At 35.6% G+C, this 25,904-nt stretch overlaps 1 protein-coding gene across 3 annotated transcripts in view; it reads right to left on the bottom strand.

Moving 5' to 3' along the window:
- The window catches only part of WWC2 (WW and C2 domain containing 2), a 253,145-nt gene that overhangs the window by 35,151 nt on the left and 192,090 nt on the right, over positions 1-25,904 (bottom strand). For all 3 annotated transcript variants that reach the window (XM_007496082.3, XM_001364404.4, XM_007496083.3), the window contains exons 15-19: positions 9,345-9,537; positions 7,320-7,478; positions 5,517-5,650; positions 3,351-3,549; positions 403-567 (exon numbers count right to left, since the gene is read on the bottom strand). In XM_007496082.3, coding sequence (XP_007496144.1) covers positions 403-567; positions 3,351-3,549; positions 5,517-5,650; positions 7,320-7,478; positions 9,345-9,537 — 850 coding nt within the window. The remainder of the gene's footprint in view (positions 1-402; positions 568-3,350; positions 3,550-5,516; positions 5,651-7,319; positions 7,479-9,344; positions 9,538-25,904) is intronic.

The following is a 25,904-nucleotide window of genomic DNA, read 5'->3' as shown; positions in this document are numbered from 1 at the left end:
TGTATGAAAAATGTATTAAATTGCTTGCCTTCTCAATGAGGGAAAAGGGAAAGGAAGGAAAGAATTTGGAACTCAAAATTAAAAAAAAACAAATCTAAAAATTGATTTTTGTTGCAATTGGAAAAAAATAAAAATTAACACTTGTTACATAATAACATAGGAAATACAGCTAAAGCTCCTACAAAACCACTGATGGTAAGAAGCGGCAGTTAATCTCAGACATCTACTTTGAAAAAAACTAAGCAGAAACAACAATCATTTGTGTGTGTGTTTTTAAAAAACGTTTCTAGGTACTGCTTATATTCCAAATTTGAGATTTCTCAATGCCGTCTTTTATAATTCTTGGGCTCCTCACTGAAAGGACAGTTAAGAGCAGCTCATTGCCCGTGCTTTTCACCTTACCCTACAGATGTAGTGGTTCCGCTCTCCTGGAGAAAAGGTTTGGGAGCGCACAATCATGCTGTTTCTGACAAAGGGATGCTGCTGAGAGCTCAGGCTGGAACGGTCCTTGGGTCGGACAGCCACATTTTCATGAAATGCTTCCTCAGTATTTGTCTCTTTATTAATCTGACGTGGGAAAAAAATAAACTGTTCAAATATTTGTTTTAAATATTATTTTGAGAAACAAAGTATCTTGTATGTCAGAGATCAGAAATCAAGTTCTAGCTCTCTCGATACATTTACACACACACATACATATACACACATATACAAAAACATTTCATATACACATACGAAGAGAAAAAATACATGCCAGACTAAAGAATCCCTAAGCTGACCCTGTCTGTATTCTACAGGCCAGGAGGCCTGGGAGAGGGATCAGAAAAAAAACACTTCCATAATAAATTGGCTTTTTAAAATGATACTTGTTATTTGTATGACTACTGTAGGGAATGAAATTATGGTTGAGACTGAAAAAAATCTAAATTTAAGTGGTCACCAAGGGAAATCCCAAATAATAAAATACCCAAGTCAGTTGCCAAATTTTATGGTGATTTAATTGATATAATAGAGAAGATTTTAAGAAGAAGGAGGAAGGAAAGGGCTAGGAACAGGCAGGAAGATAGGAGATCTAGAAAGTAAGGTTTTGAGTGTGAAGGAGGAAAGAATCACCCTGACCTCCAAAGAGGCTTAGCTAAGATGCCTGAACCTGAAATCAGCTCCAGGGCAAAAGTCACCACCCAACACTCCAAGATGTTGGAATGCTTAGCATGCTGCCAGCCAGTGTCATCTCTCCAGGGAAAGAGCAAGAGGCAGAAACTGACTTGCCTTATATGGATGTTTTTACATCACTTTTCTGCATCTCATCTGTACCAATGAGGATTTAGCTTGACTTAGGACAGCTCAGAGGTCTGTCCATTTTTTGCACATGTCTGTTGAAGGCCATCTCCTCAGATAATTAAATCTTGAGTTTGATGCAGACCTTTCAAAATCTTGTTAAACTGAGTAAGGTGGAGAATGTGGCGTTTCCAAGACCTGATTCTGTTATTCCAAGTATCTCCATTGTTATTGATCATGAAATAGCTAAATCAGATTTTCTAAAGAATGGTCTGATTAGGGTGGAATAGTTTTAAAATTCACACTACATATATGTTTTCTTTATCAAATTGCTTACCTTCTCAATGTGGGGAGAAGGAAAGGAGGGAAAGAAATTGGAACTCAAAAAAATTTAAAGAATAAGTTAAATTATGTTTACATGTAATTGGAAAAAATAAAATAAAAATTTACACTTGTTAGAAACTAACAGAGGAAATACCGCATAGCAGATAGAGAATCAGTCTTAGAATCAGGTGACCTTGGGTGTAAATTCTGTTTTTGACAGCTATTGGCTCTCTTACTCCTTAAGTCACTTAAATGTCCAGCATCCCAGGCAACTTTTGAAGACAACCAGAAAAGGCAAAACATCTGTAGATTTAAAATTGTTATGGGTTTCCACCCTGAGAACTCTATATCTTGATGAAGTCACAGATCAGTATTACAATTACAATCGGTAATTGTAATACAAAAATATAATTGTAATACAAAAAATTACAATCTGTAAAAAAAAAAGAGCTTTTGAGAAAGCCACTAAAGCAATAATGTATATGTGTGTATATACATATGTATGTATGTATTTACACAGGTGTAGAATATGTCTATAAATACATGTATATATATATATATAGTGCATGCACACACAAACACACACACATTATTCAAACACTGTTTCAAATACTTTTGGTTCTAAAGAAGGATAAATTTTTACTAGGTAAATTGTATGTCTTTCAGGGGAGATTTTTTAAACTCTATTTTTTCTTTCAATGAAGATTTTTGAATGAAAACTAATAATCATCTGAGGGGATTAGCCACCAAAATGTGGGCAGCTCAGTGGCACAGAGGATTAGAGCACCAGGTCTGAAGTCAGGAAGACTCCTCTTCCTGAGTTCAAATCTGGCCTCAGACATATATTATTTGTGTGACCCTGGGCAAGTCACTTACCCCCCCCCCCACCTCAGTTTCCTCGTGTATAAAATGGAGAAGGAAATGGCAAACCACTCCAGGGTCTTTGCCAAGAAAACTTCAAATGAGGTCACAGAGTTGGACATGACTGAAGTGATTAAACAACAGCAAGGGACCAAAAGAATGAAAATTAATATAATGCTAAGCAGAAAATAAATGGTAAAAATGTTTTGATGAACATGGAAAATAACTGACTATATAATGATTTAATTTCTCATTGGACTTTATGGAAAGCAAAGTCAGCTTGAAATGAGGACCATCCAACAGTGAAGCAAAGCATTGCTCATCAGATAACCTCTCCCTTTTGGGATGATGATCTCACTACCACTCTCGTTCTCCCCATTAAGGTATTTCTCAGCCTCCACTGATCCATTAGCTAATCAGAGAATCGATAATAAACTTTCAATAGGAAAGTCAACTCCCTCTGTGGGTTTCAAATGTTCATTCCCTGTTTAGACCTTCAATCACTGCCACATTGATTCTATCTGTGTGTCCTCCACAGAATTTAGGAAAAATGTTGAATACACATTCATGGGAACTTTTATAAATAAATGCATTTATAAAAAATGAGTAGTGTGATTTCTTTTAATTATCTCAATGCTTAGCCTTCATACATCAGACCTGACCTCAGAGTTAGTCTTTTGAACCAATTTATAAAATTTAAAGCCCCTACAGTATATCTTACACAACATTCATACATCATAAGTGCATTTCATGATTAGCTTTTGACTCATGAACCCAGGATAGAATTATTCTTGAAGGGACAAGCTCATGTTTTGGATTTCTCTTTGGTTTTTAGATTACATGGTATCTGTACACAGTTGCTTTAGAAACACATATAAGATAGTCACCAGGGTGGGAGCTACAGGCAGGAGTTGATTCGCAGGGTCTTTGGCATGGTCGGTCTCTTTCCTGCTCTCTTCCTCACTCGCCGTAGGCACATTTGTGCCTAAAATGGGGTCTTCTGTAGAGTCACTCCCTTCTGATGGTTTTGCTTCTACTTCATCCTTGGCCATGAGCTCATCAGGTGTCCCGGCTATCATTTCTATCCTATGAGACAGAAAGAGTCTATCCTGAACTAGCCACTTCTCTGAAGAAAATTCTAGTGCACCCAGTTATCACCCTAGGTAATAAGAAATAAGGTCACAACTGCTTCAGGCCACTGGCAAAACTCACTTCTACATTATTTTTCAAGAAAAGTAAAACAAGTTCTAAATATAGTCTATGATATGCGATGAAGAAAGTGCAGTAACTGGAGATTCATGAGGCTTGGTGCTGCTATAAGCTAATTTCTTAAAGTACTTGTGAGGCTATACCTTCAATGACCCAGATGACATCCCTTCTACATGAGCAGTTTTTCATGAGTTGCTATGGCTGGAAAAAAGTCATCACTAAATTATGCTAATATTCAGAAAGGGCAGCTAAGAGATAAAAATGAAGAGAGTACTGAGTCTGGAGTCAGGACTCCTCTTCCTGAGTCACATCCAGTCTCAGATACTTCTAAACTGTCTGATCTTGGACAAGTTACTTAGTCCTGTTGGCCTCAGTTTCCTCATCTGTAAAATGAGCTGGAGAAGGAAATTGCAAACCATGCTGATATCATTGCCAAGAAAACTCCAGAATGGGGACACAAAAGTTGGACAGGAAGACTGAGTGACAACTACTAAGGCAGGACCTTTTCAACTATTGCCAGTTCTGCTGAATGTTTCACATTAACAGACCCTAGACATTTATTATTTAAACCTTTCACCTCAAGTTTCACGTGAGTCTTTCTTCATAGCCAATGTGGTAGGCAGCAACTTTCTCTTCTAACGAGTATTAATTCTTGGTCATAAACTTGGAATAAGCAGAAACTGGCAATGAATAACTATGGGATTATTTGTTGTACACTATGAATGCATTCTTGGGGAGTTGTGTGCACATCACATAAGTGATAATATTAAGTTTCCTATGAAAGTTTTTCTCTAATGTAACTTCCTTGTAACATGCACAGTCACCTAACTGAGGTATTTGGTAGACTGAAGTTTTGACAGAAAGAATAACAACAGAGGGCTGAGTACACTGTAATTATAATAACCAAGCTTGGGGAAGAGACCCCACCCTTCCTTTCATTGCAGAAGTGGACTATTGGTGTGGTACTACAGGTGGATGTGGTGGCTGGTTTTGCCAAATGCTTCCTCCCCTATTTAAAAATCTTTGTTATTCTTGTTTCATGGGATTGCTTCCTGGATGGGAATCAGGGTAGGGAGAGATGGAAGAATATGTTCAAAAATGGGTATGACATAAAATCCAAAGGCATCAATAAAAATAACATTTTAAAGATCTGAATTTTACTATATCAATCATGTTTATTGGTTTATATGTACTATAACTCCTGTCTATAGTATAATGAATAAGATATTACTGATTGTGCTTATCAAGTATCCTCAGTTATATTGGCTCCTTCTACTCACCTGCCTGGGTAAAAAGGTACCTCTGTCTGTCTGTCTGTCAGTTCCTCCCTCCCTCTGTCTCCCTCTCCGTCTCCCTCTCCGTCTCTCTCTCCGTCTCTCTCTCTCTCTCTCTCTCTCTCTCTCTCTCTCTCTCTCTCTCTCTCTCTCTCTCTTTCTCTCTCTCTCTCTCAGGAATAAGGGAGGGTGAAAGTGGAGGGTTAGACAATAAAAGGTTTTGGTTTTGGAACTAATTTTCTTTGTCAGTGTAGAAATGGCTTTTGCTCTCAGTAAACCACAAGGGCAAGCCTTCAATGATGACAATCTAACCCTCCAAACAGTCACTTAGGATTCACCAAGGAAAATAAAGTTAAGGACTCTGCTATCAACAGCAGATGGCATGAAGTACATTTTGAGAAAAGAAAAGAGAATTATCTTGATAACTGGTCTACTGCCTCAACCTAAAGAAGAACACAAAACCCCAAATTGCCTCCCCTTCATAAGAACTATCCCTTCCATAAACCATCCCCTACACACCTACCCCTACTCCCTGGCTAATAAAATTGGAAAAGGAAGTAACTGTTGTACCAGAATTCATTGAGATTCTGTGGTTCATGTTTTTTCCCCAGTTCTTCCTCTTCTTCCTCCTCTTCTTGGGATGTGTCTTGTTCTTCAGACTGTAAATCAGCTGACGTTCTTTCTAGCAAAGCTGCCACAGTGTCCTAAAAGGTAGAGAGGAGAGTACCATGACCCACCACTATTATCGCTAATAGCAATTCTTATCCAAACCAAAGTACTCTACAAATATGACCTCATTGGACTTTTTTTTTTAAACTATGACCTCATGACTTATGTGTGAATATTAGGCTCATGTTTAATTGTTTACACATTAGGAAATAGGTTCAGAAAGCTTAGGTGGCTTCCCCAGGGTCACACAGCTAGCTAATGTGTACTAACATCTTTCAGATTCCCAATCTAGTGCTCTATCTGTTAATCTACAATGCCATAGCTGGTAGGAAAATGCTACAGAACTGGAAAATCCTATACAGGATATTCCAAAAGTTTTAGTGTGGTTTTAAGCTTTAATGGCTTAAAACCATTGTTGAATAGTTTTCAGGCTTGTCCGAATCTTTGTGACTTCATTTGAGGTTTTCTTGGCGAAGAAACTAGAGTAGTTTGCCATTTCTTTCTCCAGGTCATTTTACATATGAGGAAACTAAGGTAAACAGACTTGAATGACTTAAAACTATACTAGGTTAAACTTGAAAGTACATTTAGACTTCTGAGATACCATGTGTATCACATGACTATTCTCTAGGGTTTTTAAGGTTTCATTTTCCATGCTGTGGCTACCACATAGCTAGGCACACCATGGGCATGCATTAATTATTTGCTGATTGTCTGATTCATTGACTTTTAATTTATTGCATTTGTATCCCTGGGGCGGCTAGATGGCACAGGAGATATAGCATTGAATTTGGAATCAGAAAGACTCATCCTCGTGAGTTCAAATCTGGCCTCAGATACTTATTAGCTGGGTGATTCCAGGCAAGTCATTTAACTCTGCTTTCCTCATCTATACAACGAGCTGAAGATGGAAATGGCAAACCATTCCAGTATCCCTGCCAAGAAAACCCCAAATGGGGTAACAAAAATCAAACATGACTAGAAACAACTAAGCAACAACACTTTGTAACCCTGGTACCTAGCACAGCACCTCAGTGTTTTATAAGAAGAATTTATGAACTTTACAGAAAATGGTAGTTTTGAGTAGGTGGGGACGGAGGGGGGGAGGGAGAAATATATTCAGGTTACAAAGTATCTTCTAATCTAAAACCTGATAGCTCATTCAAATATGTGAAAATTAACATCTAAAAGTACAACTAGCATTTATATAACTTTGCAAGGTTTACAAAGCATCTTATAAAAATATCAATAGCATTGAGAGGTCAGTATTATTATTCCCACAGGCAAAGAAACTGAGGCAGAAGGAGGTTAAGTGACTTGCCCAAGGCCATGTAGCCAGTAATTAATTTGCCCTTAGACAAATTAATTGCATGAGCTCCATCTCAGTTTACATCTGTGATTTCAGAAGAATAAAAAGTTAAGTGGTTATTTTGCCTTTAGGCAAAATTAAGTCAAAACCTAGGTTCCATGGGCATTTAAAAAGTGTGAATTACACAGCAGAATTTGACTTTATGTCCAAATCAAGAAGCAGAAGAAACTGGTTTCCTTTTACACAAACCACTGGACATAATGCTATGAAAATAACCTCTTTAGGGGAAAAGGGTGTTGAGGCAGGGAAAGGAAAAGGCATTTCATGGAAAACATCCTTTTATAGCTGAATTACATTTCACTAAATTTTAATGACATGTCTTAGCTTTGGCTCACCAGGTCTAAGGAGATCAGTGAAGGCTGGTTCCGTTGAAACACGACCTCCTCTTCTTTATTTTTTTTGCCAGGAATTTGCTTGAATGGTAGCAAGTTATACCACAAAGTGAAAAAATCACCTTCAACTGGAAAATCTGCTAGGCTGATCTGAGTTCCTGCCTATGAGAAATAAGGAAAAAACAAAACAACACAAGAAAAAAGAAAGAAAACATTGAAAATTAGTCTTTGCCCTTCCCAATCCACAACCTGGACCTCATGAGAGTTGATAACTCTATGTATTTGCTTTGGATTAAAATGCATCTATCTACCTACATAGCTTACCTCTGTATGTTTTGTTCATTTGATAGTATTTTCAGCACTATTTAAATATCTGATGCTAAAACTAGTCCTGAGATCATTTTGTAAGACATTATTTTGCAGGTTTCAAAAATGAATCCATGAACACAAGTGAAAATATTTTTACAATATGCCAGACCAATAAGAGTAATTTATGAAAATTGTAGCTGAAAAAATATCTATTTCTTCAATGAGAAAAATTGGACTGACAAACTGTTAAAAAGCTGGATTTACTTTCCAGTGCTATTTTAGACTTGTCTGTTTTGGTATTATATCTAATCATAAAAGGATTTACTCACAAGAATCTGAAGTGAAGTGGCTCTATTCACTCATAGTGTTTGCACAGATCCTAATTACTAAAATTATGCTCTCAGGCAGCCCTAGAGTAATGGACAAGGAGCTGGTGTTAGAGCCTGAAGACATGGACTATGTGACTATTTAACCTCTCATTCCTTTAAACAACTAACTAAGATTATAAATTGCATAGAAGATGCCAACGAATTCATCTGGGAGTTCCCAATATTAACAAAATCACAAGTTCAGTTCCTAACCCCATTCTATGCTTTAGATGGTTTTTGGTTACCTAGACCATAATCTGCAGAATTCACTTATTTTGAAGGAAATCAAAAATAATTTCTTCCTATTTTTGGTAGGTTAGTTTGACTTTGTTTATTGCTCTGAATATTTATATCTCACTTAAGTAATCATCCTTTTTTGGACTTGTTAGTTATTGTGTCTTCAAGTCTCTACCTCTGTACTGACTTTCTGAAATGACTTCCAACACAAATAAGATAAGGACAAGCTCTGAGAGCCTCTAATGGAAGGGATCTTAACTTGGAGTCCATAGATATCCACGAGATCTGTGGGAAAATTTAAGAGGATCCAAGGAATGTGGGGATGGGAGGGGAATTTCATCTTTATTTCCATGAACCTTTGGTTTACTTTGTATTTTGTATACCTTTATTCCTTTGTGTATTCCTATGTTTGTATTCATTTGTTTATTTTTTAAAAACTCTTACCTTTGGTCTTAGTATCAATTCTAAGACAGAAGACTGGTAAGGGCTAGGCAACCAGGGTTAAGACTTGCCCAGGTTCACACAGCTAGGAAGTACCTGAAACCTTATTTAAATGCAGATTTCTCTCCAGACTCAGTACCCTATCCATGGTGCTACCTAGCTGCCCCTGTTGTATGTATTTATTCATTATTCATATTATTCATGTTATTTTGATCAAGGGGTCCATAGTCCTCACCAGATGCCAAAGGGTTCCATGGAACAAAAAAAGGTTAACCCCAGGTCTATTATTATTGAGAAACCAAGCTGTTTGTATCTTCTAGTATTTTGGGATTGATTTCATTTTACTTACCCTTTTGAGTTTCTTGTAGAGATACCCAATTTTCATATATCTACAAGAAACAGAGATATAACTCCTTTGATAGTCAAAGGAGATAATCAGAAAGTAATTTCTATGGGAAACCAAAGATATGTGGCAGAGTCACAGAAACTATGACCATTAGCATGGAGGGGCTGAAAGGGAGCCATTAAGAAGTGTCCTGAGAACCTGGGCAGAATTCTAAGAGCCTGATAACCATCAGAAATCTAATCATGCAACATTCTAGGAAGTGGCAGTAAGAAATGTTATGATGGCCAGTGATGGGGATGATGATGATGATGTTGATGAAAAGCATACCAGACATTCTTCGGATGGGTCTCTGGTGACAGAACAGGCATCCACCCTTAAAGTCTTCTGCTGCAAAACTTCAGGGGAAATGAACGCTCTGAATATTTCATTAAACAAAATGAATTCTTCAGCAGGATGAACTTTTGTGCGAAAGAGACAACTGATGTCTGCTGAGGGGGGCAGTATTGTTACCCTAAAATACCTACAAAGAACAAAAGCACAATGATTTTGAGAAGGTGCTCAAACCTCTAGGAATTATCTCCAAAATAGTAAAACAGAAGAAATTTAAGAGCTATGGTTTATGTTTGATGGGGAGGGGAAAGCTTTGCTGCTATAATTGATTCATGCTCAGTCACGGAGGCTCTAGGCTTAGTAACATCCATGCCGGCTACCCCAGTGAAAAACTGCATGATTACAGTCAGCCATCTACCATCGCAGGAAGCCGACCACAGGAAAATGCATGCCAGGAAACTAAAGAGGCTGAAATGCATTGGGGCAGATAAATTTAGCTTCCCACCTGTCCCTCGAATAGCCAATTTCCAAATTGTTTTTTCTGTGCCTTGGGAACGTTAATGACAGAAGAGGTAGGTAGAGCTGACTGTATCCAAATGAATTCTCACCCCACATATTTAATGAGAGATGTTGAAGACCATGTCCCAAGAGAATAGGTTAGTTACATTATCCTACTGGAAACACCAAAGGCTAAAAAAGCCAAAAGATCATTTGGAAGCAGGCAGTTAGAAAATCTGAACAAGAGTCAAATACATAAAAATATCATAGCTGGACATCTCAAAAATAAACCCACTGTTTTCATAGTTTGTAACTTTCAGAGAGAATGAAAAAATATTAATAATTGGCTATATGAATCTGTAGTTTAAAGTCAAACCTCCAAAGCAAAGACCAAAACTGACCAAGAAGAAAACACTTGAATTTATGTAGAAATAATACAGTTCTTAAAAACAATATGAAATAGGCAATATAAGAGAGATAATACCAGTGGTGTCAAACTCAAATAGAAACACATCTGTTGGTCAAACATTGACTTAGAAAACCACAAACTAACATTATCTATGTTATTTATAATCCATAACAAAAAAAATTTTTTTTTGCTTTCTAAATGAGAGAGGAAAGGAAGGGAGAGAAGGAGACAATTTGGAATTAAAATTTTTTGAAAATGAATTATAAAGTGTTTTATATTATCTATGTCATATTTTCTTGTTAAATATTAACCAACTACATTTTAGTCTGATCTAGGCCAAACTTGGAAATTTTGCTGGCTCATCTGAGTTTGATACTTCTGACCTACACCATTTATTCTCTCCTGAGAGAACTGTTTTCCAAATCATCAAAGTAGTTCAAAGGAGTAAGGAAAAAAATTGCTAAAAATGCCAGGCAACTTATTGGTCAACAGGTGATTTTCACAGTAAGACTTGTAAATTCAATCTCAAAACTTGAAAATCAACTTCTTTTTTTAAAAAACCCTTACCTCCTGCCTCAGAATTGACACTAGGTATAGGTTCCAAGGCAGAAGAGTGGTAAGGGGTAGACAATTGGGAGTAAATGATTTGCTCAGGGTGACATAGTTAGGAACTGTCTGAGCCCACTTTTGAACCTAGGACCTCCCATCTCTAGGCCTGACGCTCTAGCCACTGAGCCACCTAGCTGCTGCCCCTGCTTCTATTATTCTTGCCTTTTATATCAACATGAACAATACAAGTTTCTACAGCTGTGATGATACAATGGATACCATCACTGGTATATATTAACCACTATCGGTCACAATTCTTTTTCCCTGGGGTTAAATTTTGAGCAGTCCTAAAATGAAGAAATATTTTCTCATTTCTCTTACTGAGAAGTCAAAAGAGAGTAGAATAAGAAGTTTGAACTGTAAATGAGAAATTCTTTATTTCCTGTGTTTTGGCATGATGGGTTTAACCTGCCTTAAGAGGCCACAAGATAAAAATAGCAAATTGGATGCAACTTGATTTAAATAGCCATGTGCCAAGGCTTTAGAATGAAATAAGGGAGTAGGGGCCAGGACAACTTTCACCTTTCAGCAATTAAGGGTCTTCCCAAGAGCTGGGTTAAGTAAGCACTTTTAATAGAACCTTGAGAAGAGCGTCAGACAAGAGAGGGAGTGTTTCCTGCCAGCCAGTTGGAGGGCAGGAGTTACTTTTATTCAATTTTTATTCAATTTTTCTTTTTAAGTTCAAGTAGGGAAAGCTATTTTTAAAATGTCTCATAGAAATTATACTTCTAAGACATAGAACAATTTGTCATATTATTTCTTGTGGCTATTTTGACACTGTTTTTAAAATGGGTCCAAGTATCATTATCAGGCACAAACTAATGATACTCAATAGCACAGGACAGTTCCAGGGAATAATTAGAATGTGATTATAAATCCTTATGGAGGATGAAGAAAATTATACATGTAAATACATGGCCATCAATAATTTAACATGTAAAAAAAATGTAATGCTGGCCTTATACCATTCATAGAAACACTATGGGGAGTATCTATACATTATCTCAAAAGCAAGCATCATGTAGGACCGTGATGGCAAACCTATGACATATGTTTCAGTACTGACATGCATAGCCATTTTTGATGATACATGGCTATATGCAAGCTCAGCATGCCTTGGGGCTCGGGAGCTACCCAGGGAGCCATGCATCCGCAGCCATGGCCATGGCCATGCCCCAGCGTGACCAGGGGGGGAGGGATGCTCCACACGCTGGATGCAGGGGCCAGGGGTGAATGACACCCATGCCAGGCAGATGAGGCAAGTGGGACTCCCGTTGGGGAGTGGGTGCTGGAAAAGAGCATGTGCATGAAAGGAGCCCGCTGGGTCAGGCAAGCTGGTGTGTAGCAGCTGCTGCTCTTGCGATGCCCCTGGGCCAGCTGGCTGGGACCACGAAGGGTGGAAGACTGGGTGGGGCTCCAGGCCATGTGCAATAGAGGAATGCCTGGAACTGATTACCAGACACTTTGAGCACCCTGAAAAATATAGTATTGCTTTACTCACAATTTTTCCCTCTACGTACTTTTGTGAGACCTTATTCTCAGTGTTAAATAATATCAAAGCCAACAAAAGAAACAAATTGAAAGACGAAGTTAGTAGCGCTTGCTTGGACTTGAAGTATATAAAATATCAACTTTCAATTGAAGATTTAGCCAATGAAATTCAGCAACAAAAAAGTCACTAATAAGCAGGTTAGTTAAAGAATTCCCCCTCCTCCTCACTTCTCTTAGTTCATGGAACCCCACACAAGTTAAATAATATCAAGACCAACAAAAGAAACCGACTGACAGATGAACAAAGAAGTCACTAAGCAGGTAAGTTAAATAATTAGTTTTTGGTTTATTAAATACAGTTATATATTACAATCATACATTTTTGTTATTTAAACTATAGATATCGTGAAATTATGATTTTTTTCTCAAAGTGAGAGACCACCCAAGTTATGCTTGTTTTTTCAGTGAATTTTGACACACCAAGCTCAAAAGGTTGCCCATCACTGATGAGCTAGAAGAGACCTTAGGAGCAATCAAATACACCCCCAACCCCTATATACAGGTAAGAAAACTTAGACTTCCAAAGATATAAACTGACTTGCCCAGAGTCATAATCTACTAGTAACTGACTGAGTAAGGATTTGAACCTAGATTATCCTCTATTCTCCAGGACCAAAAATGCTTGTTGCAATGAATCTATCTTTTTATGTTGTGAATTCTGCTGCTGAACAAGATGGCGACAGTTTGATATTAAAATGGTAGAAGTAAAAAGTTTGAATATATAGTATTTGTTTTAAAGGCTTACTTTTTTATCTCCCTTGGGCTGCCTAAACATTGATGAAGCCTTGTTCTTTTATTGTTATTTTCTATGGTCTTCCAGTTGGATGTCATTTTTCACCAGTTTAACTCTCTTTAGTCTAGTTTTCCTTTTTGATATTCTATTAAAACCATTCACAAAAGGTCCCCAATGACCTCTATGATTACATGTGTCATGGAGGTCAAAGCCAGAGGTTTTTAGGTACCCAAACATGCCTCACATTTCTATCAGCTTCAGAATAAGTCTCCATCCTCTATTTCCTTAAAAGCCCCTCTCATTTAAGCTTTTGAGATGGAACCCCACCTTGTGGTAACCTTCTTGCTCCCTGACCAACTTTAAAATTTTTTTAAATTGCCCTATATATTAAGAGATTCCCCATTGAAAGCTTTATCTTACACTAGTCCTATACTCTTATTTTTCCAGAGGAAAATCTGAGATTGTTCTTGGAAATCTCATTTCCTCTTTGTTTTGGACAGAGTGAAGGGGATACAATGCTCGATCTGGAGTCAGAAAAACTCATCTTTTGAGTTCAAATCTGATCTCAGACATGTACTTACTTCCTAGGCAAGTCCCTTAACCCTTTTATGCCTCAGTTTCCTTATCTGTAAAATGAGCTGGAGAAGGAAATGGCAAATACTCCAAGCATCTCTGCCAAGAAAACCCCAAAACAGATTACAAAGAGTCAGAAATAATTGAAAGTGACCAAACAATATATATGATATACAATGACATCAACACCTCCTGATGTATCACCTACCAAATAAAAACAATATAATTCTTTCTCCTAAATCCAGCTTTTCATCCCTGCTCAACTCTGAGGACATTTGACTATTATCTCAATTTCTAGACCTGAAGGCAAAAGGAACACTTTACATTTAAGATTTCCTTTTGCTGACCCCCCTGCTCAATCTCCAATCTACTCTCTAGTCAGCTGCCATAGGGATCGTCCCAAAAAATAATTCTGGTCATGTCACTCTGCCCAGGCAGCTCGGTGGCACAGTGAATCAGTACGGGTGCTGAGAGTCAGAAAACCTGAGTTTAATCTGACTTTGGGTAAGTTTGCCTCAACTGCCTGAGGGAAGTTGCTTCTCCCAATGTCCAGAGTTGTTTGTGAGTGTTAAATAAGATATTTGTAAAGTGTTTAGCACATATGGTAGGTGCCTCATAAATGCTTATTCCTTTCCCAATCCATTCAACAAATTTTAGTGGCTTTCTATTATCTCCAGGATCAAAAATACTATCTTTTCTGATATTTAAGGTCCTTCATAACCTGGATCCTTCCAAACTTTCCAGTATTCTTTCTCTTTATCCTCACATATACTGCAATCTGGTAACAATGGTACCTGGGCACAGTTCCTCCCAGAAGACCCTCTATAACTCAATTTTGAGTATTTTCTCTGCCTGTTCTCCATTCTTCAATGAATTGAACATGCAAATAAAAAAACTTGAAAGTGAACAAATTAAAAATCCCCAAAAGAAAACTAAATTAGAGATCCTAAAATTAAGGGAGAGATCAATAAAATCAAAAGTGAAAGACCTATTGAACTAATAAATAAAACTAGAAGCTGGTATTTTGATAAAACAAACAAAATAGACAAAGTACTGGTCAATCAAATTAAAAAAAAGGAAAGAAGAAAACCAAATTAACAGTATCATAGATGAAAAGGGAGACCTCACCTCCAATGAATTAAAATCATAAAAACTATTTTGCCCAATTATATGGCAATAAATATGCCAATCTAGGTAATATGGATGAATATTTACAAAAATATAAATTGCCTAGATTAACAGAAGAAGAAATAGAATTCTTAAATAATCCCATATCAGAAAAAGAAATTGAACAAGCCACCAAAGTACTCCCTAAGGAAAAATCCCAAGGTCGAGATGGATTCACAAATTAATTCTATCATACATTAAAAGAACAACTAATCTCAATATTATACAAACTATTTGACAAAATAAGCAAAGAAGGAGTTCTACCAAATTCCTTTTACGACACAAATATGGTACTGATTCCAAAGCCAGGCAGGTCAAAAACAGAAAAAGAAAACTATAGACCAATCTCCTTAATGAATATAGATGCAAAAATCTTAAATAGGATACTAGCAAAAAGACTCTAGCAAGTCATGATGGTTATTTACTATGATCAGGTGGAATTTATATGAGGAATGCAAGGGTGGTTCAATATAAGGAAAACTATCCACATAATTGACCATATCAACATGCAAACAAACAAAAATCACCATTATCTCAATAGATGCAGAAAAAGCCTTTGACAAAATACAACACCCATTCCTATTGAAAACACTAGAAAGTATAGGAATAGAAGGGCCTTTCCTAAAAATAATAAACAGTATATATCTAAAACCATCAGCAAATATCATCTGCAATGGGGATAAACTAGAAGCCTTCCCAATAAGATCAGGAGTGAAACAAGGATGCCCACTATCACCTCTATTATTTAACATTGTACTAGAAACACTAGCAGTAGCAATTAGAGAAGAAAAAGAAATTGAAAGTATTAGAATTGGCAGGAGGAGACCAAGCTATCACTCTTTGAAGATGATGGTCTACTTAAAGAATCCTAGAGAATCAACTAAAATGCTAGTGGAAATAACCAACAACTTTAGCAAAGTTGCAGGATACAAAATAAACCCACATAAGTCATCAGCATTTCTATATATCTCCAAAACATCTCAGCAGCAAGAATTAGGAGAAATTCTATTTGAAATAATCCTAGACAATATAAACTACTTAGGAATCTATCTGCTGAGACAAACACAGGAACTATATGAACACAACTACAAAACACTTTCCACTCAATTAAAACTAGATCTAAACAATTGGAAAAACATTAACTGCTCATGGGTAGGACGAGCTAACATATTGAAAATGACCATCCTGCCCAAATTTATTTACTTATTTAGTGCCATACGAAGAGAACTACCAAAAAACTTTTTTACTGAATTAGAAAATTAGAAATTAGAAAAAAACATAACAAAGTTCATTTGGAAGAACAAAAGATCGAGGATATCCAGGGAAATAATGAAAAAAAATGCAAAGGAAGGTGGCCTTGCAGTCCCAGATCTCAAACCCTACTATAAAGCAGTGGTCATCAAAACAATTTGGTACTGGCTAAGAGACAGAAAGGAGGAACAATGTAATAGACTTGGGGTAAGTGACATGAGCAAAACAGTCTATGACAAGCCCAGAGATCTCAGCTTTTGGGATCAAAATCCACTATTTGATAAAAACTGCTGGGAAAATTGGACTACTCCATTGGTGGCAATGCAGTGATCTTGAACAACCTGGAGGGATCTATAAGAAAGAAGACTACCCACATTCAGAGGAAAAACTGTGGGAGTAGAAACACAGAAGAAAAACAACTGCTTGACTACATGGGCCGAGGGGGATATGGTTGGGGATGTAGACACTAAATGAACATCCTAATTCAAACACCAACAACATGGAAATAGGTTCTGATCAAGGACACATGTAATATCTAGTGGAATTGCGAATTGGCTACAGGAAGAATGGGGAGAGTGGAGGGAGGATAGAATATGATTTTTGTAACCAAGGAATAATGTTTGAAATTAACCAAATTTTTTAAAAATGGGAAAAACAAACAAACAACAAAAAAAAAAAACCTCCTTCCAAGTCCAAAGAGTTCTCAGGTGACAAGACTCTGTGGAACATTATGATAACATTCTGCTGGATTTTGAAATAAAATAATTCAAAATAAAGAAGACAAAAGGAAGATCCAAAGGTGATCAAATGTCAATTGGTTCTTCATAATGAAAAATAATAGTCCTGCCAGAGATCAGTAATATTTGCACTGATGACTCAAACTCAAAAATGGTCTTTTCTTGGGAATGGGTCAGAAAGATCACATTAATTTGCCTAAAAATAATAATAGCATGGGAATAAGGACTTTAAACCTATTTGGCACACTGCCTAGGATCAAGAACAAAGAAATTCTGACTAAATGAGAAAATGAACATTTTCATTTTTCATTAAGGACAGAGTTAGCTTGACTCCAGAGAACAGGATAAGTTAATAACCTGAAATCTCTTCACCAAGAACAATGGCTCAGTTTCCCTTTCTCAATTCAGCCTCAGGGGAGAATGAAGCACTAAACTCCTCCCAAAGCCTACCTTTAGTGAGAAATCAAGACCTGCCTCATAACTACATTTTCCTATAACTTTGACTTGGATTCAACTCCACGGAACAATAAGCTTCTTGGGACCACCCCATCCCACCTCCACTTTTTAGTTTCATTTTATATATTATCTCCTTCCATTAAATTGTAAGCTCCTAGAGGGCAGGGACTATAATTTTTTTCTTACCTGTATCCCCCAAGCTTAGCAATAGAAGGTACTTAATAAATGTTTATTCAATTGAATTGAGGTGAGTTAGGATTACAAGTATAATACCAATAAAAAAATTAATATTTAAAAGTAGCCACAAAGACTACATCTTTTTATCTTTGAATCCCTTGCACAATGCCTAGCACTCAGACTATATTTAAATAACTGCTTGGTGAAATGTATTCAAATATAGTCTAAAGTTATAAAAAGCACTTTCCAACTTACAAGGAATATGTTCAGTGGGCTACTTTCATCACCCCCATTTTGTAGATTAGAAAAAGGGAGGTAAGTGTCATGTAACCTGTTCATGGTTACATAAGTAGTATGTGAAGTAGGGTCCAATATTGGTAACCTAACTCAGAGTCTATCACTTTACCAACCTGCCCCTAAAGATAAAATAAGGGAGTTTCTTTTTTAAAGCCCTTTAATATTTTTTAACATGTATTTTTTATTTTTATACCACCTAATTTTGCTTGTGTGTTGTTCCCCATGTCCCCTGCTAGGAAGCCAGCCCATAGGAAAAAAGTATTTTTCAACAATTTCCTGGAAAGAAGGTTCTATCAATTAAAAATTTTTAATTAAAATCCTATTAGAATGACCAAAGTAATTCTTAGAAGAAATCATTCATGATGGCAAAGTTGAATTTATGCCAAGAATGCAAGGGTGAAATGTTAGGAAAACAATCAACACAATTGATCATATTAAAAAGAAAAATATCCCAAGCCACATCATTATTATAAAAGGTGCAGAAAAAAAGTTTCTGACAACAGTCACTAGAAACCACATAAAATATGGGCATGGTAGACTCGTTTTTTAAAATAATAAAAAATATGCATCTAAAGTCAAAAGAAAACATCATATACAATGGAGATATGCAAGGTGGTTTCCAAAACAAAAAACAAAAAACAAAATAAAGAACACAAGAATAAAGTAAGGCTGCCCACTTTCCCACTATTATTTAATATAGTTATGGAAATAGCAATACAATAAGAGAACAAAATTAAAGGCATAAAAATAGAAAGAGATAAAAACTATCGCTTTCTGCTGAAGAAATGATGGTATATACTTAGAAAGTTCTGCAGAATCAGCAGAATCTAACTGAGGCAATTAATAGCTTCAGCAAAAAAGTACAGGTTACAAAATAAATCCTTAAAAATCAATAGCACTTCAATATGATAAAATCCAAGAGGAAATGATAGGGAAAGCCCATTTAGTTAGCTATGAATAAAAAAAAAATTTTGGTGTCAATCTTCCAAAACACACCGAATTATTTATGTAATAGATTGAATTACAAAGTGTTCATTCCTTAAAGAAATATTGATTATGAGAGAGCTAGGTGGCTTAGAAGATAGAGAGCTAGATATGGAGAAGGAATATGTTGGATTCCAATCTGTTTTCAGACATTTCCTGGATGTGTGACCCTGGGCATGCACTTTTTGGACCTACTCAATGCCCAGTAGTCTATTATTCAGCCCAGCTTGACACAGTAGCAGCTTTGGCTGCCACAGCCTTATTGGTAACCAAATCTATCAATTTAGTATTGGGATGCCCTCTGACCATAATGTGCCCACACGAGGTTGAGGCATTGTTTATTAAGACATAGGACACAGGCATTTACTGACCAAAGGATTACTAGGTATGAGATAAACTTATTGAAACAATGAACACTAAAATATTGTGGAGTTCTTAATCTTGAAACCTTGCTCCCTAATTTACCAATTTCTGGAGAACCTTTACATGACTATACATCTTTAGTATCCACTGTTGATAAACCTCATAATGATTTACTGGACACCCCTTTGGATAATTCAGATTTAATATTATTTACAGATGGTTCTTCATTTATGATGGATGGTGTGAGCCATATAGGAGCTGATATCAGCTGATATCAAACTGAATTTGATACTCTCTGGTCAGCTTCCCTACCCTCAAATGTAAGAGCACAAGGTATAGAACTCAGTGTTGAAACATGCCTGTATCATTGCAAAGGATAAAAGAGTCACAATTTACACAGATTCCCACTACATCTTTGGCATATGTCACACCACTGACATGCTATGGCTTCAGAGGGGATTCTTAAAACCAGTTGGTAAATATATTGCCAATGTAAATCTTATTACTGAACTTCTTTCAGCCATCCAGCTCCCCAAAGCCATAGCTGTCGTTCACTGCTCTGCACATACAGGTGGCACTGACCCTATCTCTAGGGGAAATAGCTAAGCAATATCACAGCCAAACTAGCAGCCTTAGAAGGACCTGAATTAATTATGCCACTAATAATTACTGATAATTTGGATCTATCCCCTTCTTATAATGACAAGGAAGTAGAAAAATGGAAATAGAAATTTAAAGCAAAATAGATAAATTAAGTATGGGTATCACCAGATTGCAAACCCTTGCTTTCTATAACCAGATTTGTTGCTCCATTCATAAACACGGTCATTTTGGTACCCAAGGCATTGTAGACTCTGTTAAAAGAGTATATGGATAGCTCCTGGAATAATTACAATTGCCTACAAAGTATGTATAGTTTGTCCTACTTGCCAGGCCTTTAATTTACATGCCTTTTGAGGAAAAGCCTTGGTGGATGTTTTCTTGCTTACACACCATTCGAGCACCTACAAATTGACTTTATCTCTATACCAAAAGCTGGACAGTATAAATTTTGTCTGGTTATAGTTGATCAACTGACCAGGTGGCCTGAAGCATTTCCTACTACTCATACCATAGAGGCTTTTGTTGCTAAAATCCTTTTAGATTTTAATAGAAAGAAATTTTAATTTAATTATTTTTATAATTATTATATTTTATTATAATTTTATTAAATTATTATTTATATTAATTATTATATTAAATAAATTATTATTACTTATTATTTATTTATTTTTATTTTTATTTATATATTTATTATATATTATATTATTATATATTTATTATATATTATATATATAATTTATATATTATTATTTATTATTAATATATTATATTAAATAAATTATATTAAATAAAATTATTATATTATATTAAAATTATAATTTTAATAATTTTAATAGAAAGAAATTATTCCTTGTTTTGGCCATGCCAGCATTTATTGATTTGGATAAAGGAACTCATTTTACTGATTTGGTTTTTTCCCAAATTTATTCATGTTTTGAGATAACTCCTAAATTTCATACACCATATTATCCCTAGAGCTCCAGCCAAGTTGAATGAATGAATGAATAAAGAACTTAAGACCATGATTGGCAAATTGTGCACAGAGACTCATTTAAAGTGGCCTGAAATTCTACCTCTGGCCCTATTTTATCTCAGAAGCAGATCCAGAGGTGATTTGCACATCTCACCTTTTGAGATGCTATTTAGACATCCACCTATTCAGGCACAACCAGTTACCCAAGCCTATACCTCATTGTTAGGAGGGGATATAACCATTGCTACATATATCAGACAAATACAAACAAAATCTCAAGAACTCCATGACTCTGGAGTTGGAGTTGCTGTTCAAGCAGGCCCACTAGATTTCTCACTTCATGATTTAAACCCAAGTGATAGTGTGTACATAAAGAATATCAAACTTACTGGGTCAAATGAACTTACTTATGATGGACCATTTGAGGTCCTGCTAATGATACCAATAGCCATAAAAATTGGAGAGAGGGACTCGTGGATTCACTGTAGCCATGTAAAAAGAGTACCTTCTATTGATGTTGAATAATTGCTTGCACTGATTGCATTTGAATATTGATTGTGGTTAGACTTTTTTATTGCTGGATTTGTATTATTTTGTTGCACTTTATTGATCCTTGTATTTACACAAATTGCCTTGATGGGGAACACATATACTACCTCAAAGAAGAAAATATGTATTAGTGACCTATATTGACCTGATGTGCCTTTTGTAATATTTTGTGCCTTTTAAAATTTTTTTTTAATTTTCTTGAATGTATTACTGCTTTATCTACCTCATTCGCACTCACATTGTTTTATCTACCTTATTTGCTCTCACACTGTGGATCACAGAAAGTCAAAGAGGAAATGAATCATATTTTTTGAAAACTAGCCTTTATACTTTACCTCTGTAATTGTGAAATATATAAATTTTAACATTTTGTTTTCTTCCTACATGTGTCATACAGTATTTGATTTTTTTCCCTTCTTTTCTCATTTTTTGACTTGAAACACATCACTAGTATTGAAAAGGGTTTTTTTGTTTGTTTGTTTGACCTAACATATAATAGCATATCCAAAAGATTTTGAACTATGGCAACCTGCCACTAGTTATTTAAATATTCTGACATTTTTGCTTGATGACTATGTCTAATCGAAGGAGAAACGGACCACAAAGGAGCACAGAACTTGACTTGCAAAGTGCCAAATGATTACAAAAAGGTAAGAAAAACTAAGCCAATCCTATAGGGATTGATGACATTCTGCACAAAAAGTACAATGACTTGATCAGGTGTGAGACTTGAGGTTGCAGTGTTTTAAAATGTGTTAAATGCAGGACTTCCTTGTACCACACTCTATATCAAGCATATAACATCGATTATTCTGGCTCCATTATCCCGAAAAAAGCAAAGAAAAGGATTGAACCATGGAATTCTATTTCCCATTTATCTTGAGATCTAGTCTCTTTTTTCTGTTTTCTCTCATGATGTGGCAACTTACTGCAATCCAGACTGCTAAACTGGGTTAGTGAATGATTGCTGTTGCACGCTTATGGGACATGGATCGCTACAAGAACCCGTTATGATTTGTGAAATTTTTTTCTTTTTCCTTTGTTTCTCATTTTCTTTTTCTTCTTCCCAGAATTTTTTCAGGTTTCCTTTTTATATTTTATATTTCACTTAGAGGTTTTTTTTTTAATTTCTTTGACTTCTTTGATGTTTTTGATACTTGATTCATATGCCTTATGACTCAACCATGAATCCCTGTTTAATTCCTATGTGTATCCCTGTATTCTCCTCAGGGGGAATGTATTATTATTTTCCTCAGGAGTGACTATGTTATTGTCATGAACTTTGACTTGAATTTGAGCCTAATTTAGAACAAGAGACTACCTCCCAGAATCTAGAAGGCACTGCAAAGATGCCTGCAGAGACCACACTCTGCACCAGGAGATCCAGATTGAACTTTGAGATATGGCGAATTTGAACTTTGGGAGGGCTGAAATGCTTTTCTTTTGAATGTATACTCTTATGCCAAATGGGACTGCCCTCTAACTGGCTTTTTGTCAATGCACCTCTTTTTGGTTTTGTTCCTTTTCTCTTTTATTTTCCTCTTATCCACAAAATATTATAGTTTTCCCCTTTTTAAAAAAAACTGTAATATTTGTATATACCTCTAGTTCAAGTTATGTTAGTTATGTTTTAATGATGATTCATTGGTGAGACTGGTCTCCCAAAGGATCATAGGGGAAAGTAGTGATTGGAATCTTGAACCCTGGGGACTACAATCCCCTAAATTCCCTTTTCCCTTTCCTGGATGTGCATTTTTATGTCGTTTCCACCCGCACATGCTCTCTCTCTCTGTTTTAGACACTGTGGAGCTAGAAGGGCACAGCTTTTGCTTTCTCTTTGCTCTAGGTGGACTTTAATAAATAGTATTAAAATAATACTTGGAGTATCAGAGATATTAATTTTAATCTTGTTTACAATGCTATGTTTGGAGTCAGGAAGAAAGGAGTTCAAATCCAGAGTCAGATACTAGCTGTGTGACCTCAGGCAAGTGATTTAATCTCTCTCAGTCTCAGTTTTCTCAGCTGTAAAACAGGAATGATAACAGCAACTACACCTCACAGGGTTGCTGTGAGAATATATTAAATGAGATAACCATTATTAAATTCTTAGTATACTGACATACAATAGGTACCATTAAATGCTTATTCTCTTCTTAGTATTTTATTATCCCCTAAACATCCATTACTTAGGAAAGAATTCTCTATATTGTGAGAAGTGATAAGAAAACTGGAAACAATTTGGCAGAAATTAGATTAGCCTAACATTTTACACCATATCACAATAAATTCAAAATTAATGAGAACTGAATATTTAAAAGATCTTACTATAAAAATAGCAGAAGAAAAGTAGATCATAAATCTTTAAGAGATATGAGTAGGAAAAGTATTCTTAATCAAAGAAAGGATAGAAGCAAGAGAATCTTAATGAAGGATAAAATAGAAACTTTGGACTGTTTGAAATTGAAAAACTTCTGTACAAACAAAATAATGCATCTAGGTAAAGAAAAGATGTGGTTGAATTGGGTTTTAAAGTCTTTCCTTTCCCAAAGATCTGACATGTATATTATTCTGTGTTATTTTTATTATGTTAGCTCATCCTACCCATGAGCAAACAATGTTTTTCCAATTGTTTAGATTTAGAGTTTTCATTGTATGGAGAGTGTTTTGTTGTTGTGTTCATATAGTTCCTGTGTTTGTCTTGTCAGATAGATTCCTAAATATTTTATATTGTCTAGGGTGATTTTAAATGGAATTTCTCCTTCTAATTCTTGCTGCTGAGATGTGTTGGAAATATATAGAAATGCTGATGCCTTATGTGGGTTTATTTTGTATCCTGCAACTTTGCTAAAGTTGTTGATTATTTCCACTAGTTTTTAGTTGATTCTCTGGAATTCTTTAAGTAAGTAGACCATCATCTGCAAAGAGTGATAGCTTGGTCTCCTCATTGCCAATTTTAATACTTTCAATTTCTTTTTCTTCTCTAATTGCTACAGCTAGTGTTTCTAGTACAATGTTAAATAATAGAGGTGATAGTGGGCATCCTTGTTTCACTCCTGATCTTATTGGGAAGGCTTCTAGTTTATCCCCATTGCAGATAATGTTTGTTGATGGTTTTAGATATATACTGTTTATTATTTTTAGGAAAGGCCCTTGTATTCCTATACTTTCTAGTGTTTTCAATAGAAATGGGTATTGTGTGTTTTATCAAAGGCTTTTTCTGCATCTATTGAGATAATAATGTTATTTTTGTTTGTTTGCTTGTTGATATGGTCAATTATGTGGATGGTTTTCCTAATATTGAACCATCCTTGCATTCCTGGTATGAATCCTACCTGGTCATAGTGAATAACCCTCATGATCACTTGCTGGAGACTTTTTGCTAGTATCCTATTTAAGATTTTTGCATCTATGTTCATTAAGGAGATTGGTCTATAGTTTTCTTTTTCTGTTTTTGACCTGCCTGGCTTTGGAATCAGAACCATATTTGTGTCATAAAAGGAATTTGGTAGAACTACTTTGTGGCTTATTCTGAAAAATAGTTTGTATAATATTGGGATTAGTTGTTCATTGAGTGTTTGATAGAATTAATTTGTGAATCCATTTGGAACTGGGAATTTTTTCTTAGGGAGTTCTTTGATGGCTTGTTCAATTTCTTTTTCTGATATGGGGTTGTTTAGGTAATCTATTTCTTCCTGTATTAGTGTAGGCAATATATATTTTTTTTCATCCATATCACCTAGATTGCCATATTTGTTGCCATATAATTGGGCATAGTAGTTTTTAATGATTGCCTTAATTTCCTCTTCATTAGAGGTGAGATCTCCCTTTTCATCTTGGATACTGTCAATTTGGTTTTCTTCTTTCCTTTTTTAAATTAGATTAACCAGTACTTTGTCTATTTTATTTGTTTTTTTAAAGTACCAGCTTCTGGTCTTATTTATTAAATGAATAGTTCTTTGACTTTCAATTTTAATAATTTTTCCTTTGATTTTTAGGATTTCTAATTTAGTCTTCATCTGAGGAATTTTAATTTGTTCACTTTCTAGTTTTTAATTTACATGCCCAATTCATTGACCTCTGCCCTCTATAGTTTGTTAATGAATTGGGGAAAAAAATCTTTGTATCAAATTTCCCAGACAAATGTTCAGTACACACGGTTTTATATTTTTTCTCTGTCCACAGGTATGGAACTCTATATATGTTGTCAGATTTTTTCAAATATATTGATAAGTTTTGTTGTCTTTTTCTCAAGATAAGTTCTCTATAACATGGAATCTGGGAAAGGGAAGGATGGGGTATAGGGGTAAATTGGCATAATATGAAAATAGTTGCCTATAAAACTTTTTTTAAGAAGGTTGTCTTCTATTTTGATATACTTCAGTATTGAAGTGAAATAAATGACCTTATCATTCCTTTACTGCTGCTTCATTTTGCTAAATTGTTCTCCTCCAACACAATAACCTCTATGTTAAAAGAATTTGATTAAAATACATTAACTTCTGTCCCAGGCCAATTTTAAACTTCTCAAGTTATGTAAAAACTCTTACATTCTCAGTGGCTACTTTCTGTCTCCTAATGGTTAAATGTGAGAGTAAAGGTTCATACGGGGCCCAGTAGAATAATTTGT

Source organism: Monodelphis domestica, chromosome 6 (genome assembly GCF_027887165.1).
Source record: "Monodelphis domestica isolate mMonDom1 chromosome 6, mMonDom1.pri, whole genome shotgun sequence".
In the NCBI taxonomy this organism is placed as follows: domain Eukaryota; kingdom Metazoa; phylum Chordata; class Mammalia; order Didelphimorphia; family Didelphidae; genus Monodelphis; species Monodelphis domestica.
The sequence above is the reverse complement of the archived record's forward strand: the minus strand, read 5'-3'. Positions and strand labels throughout refer to the sequence as shown.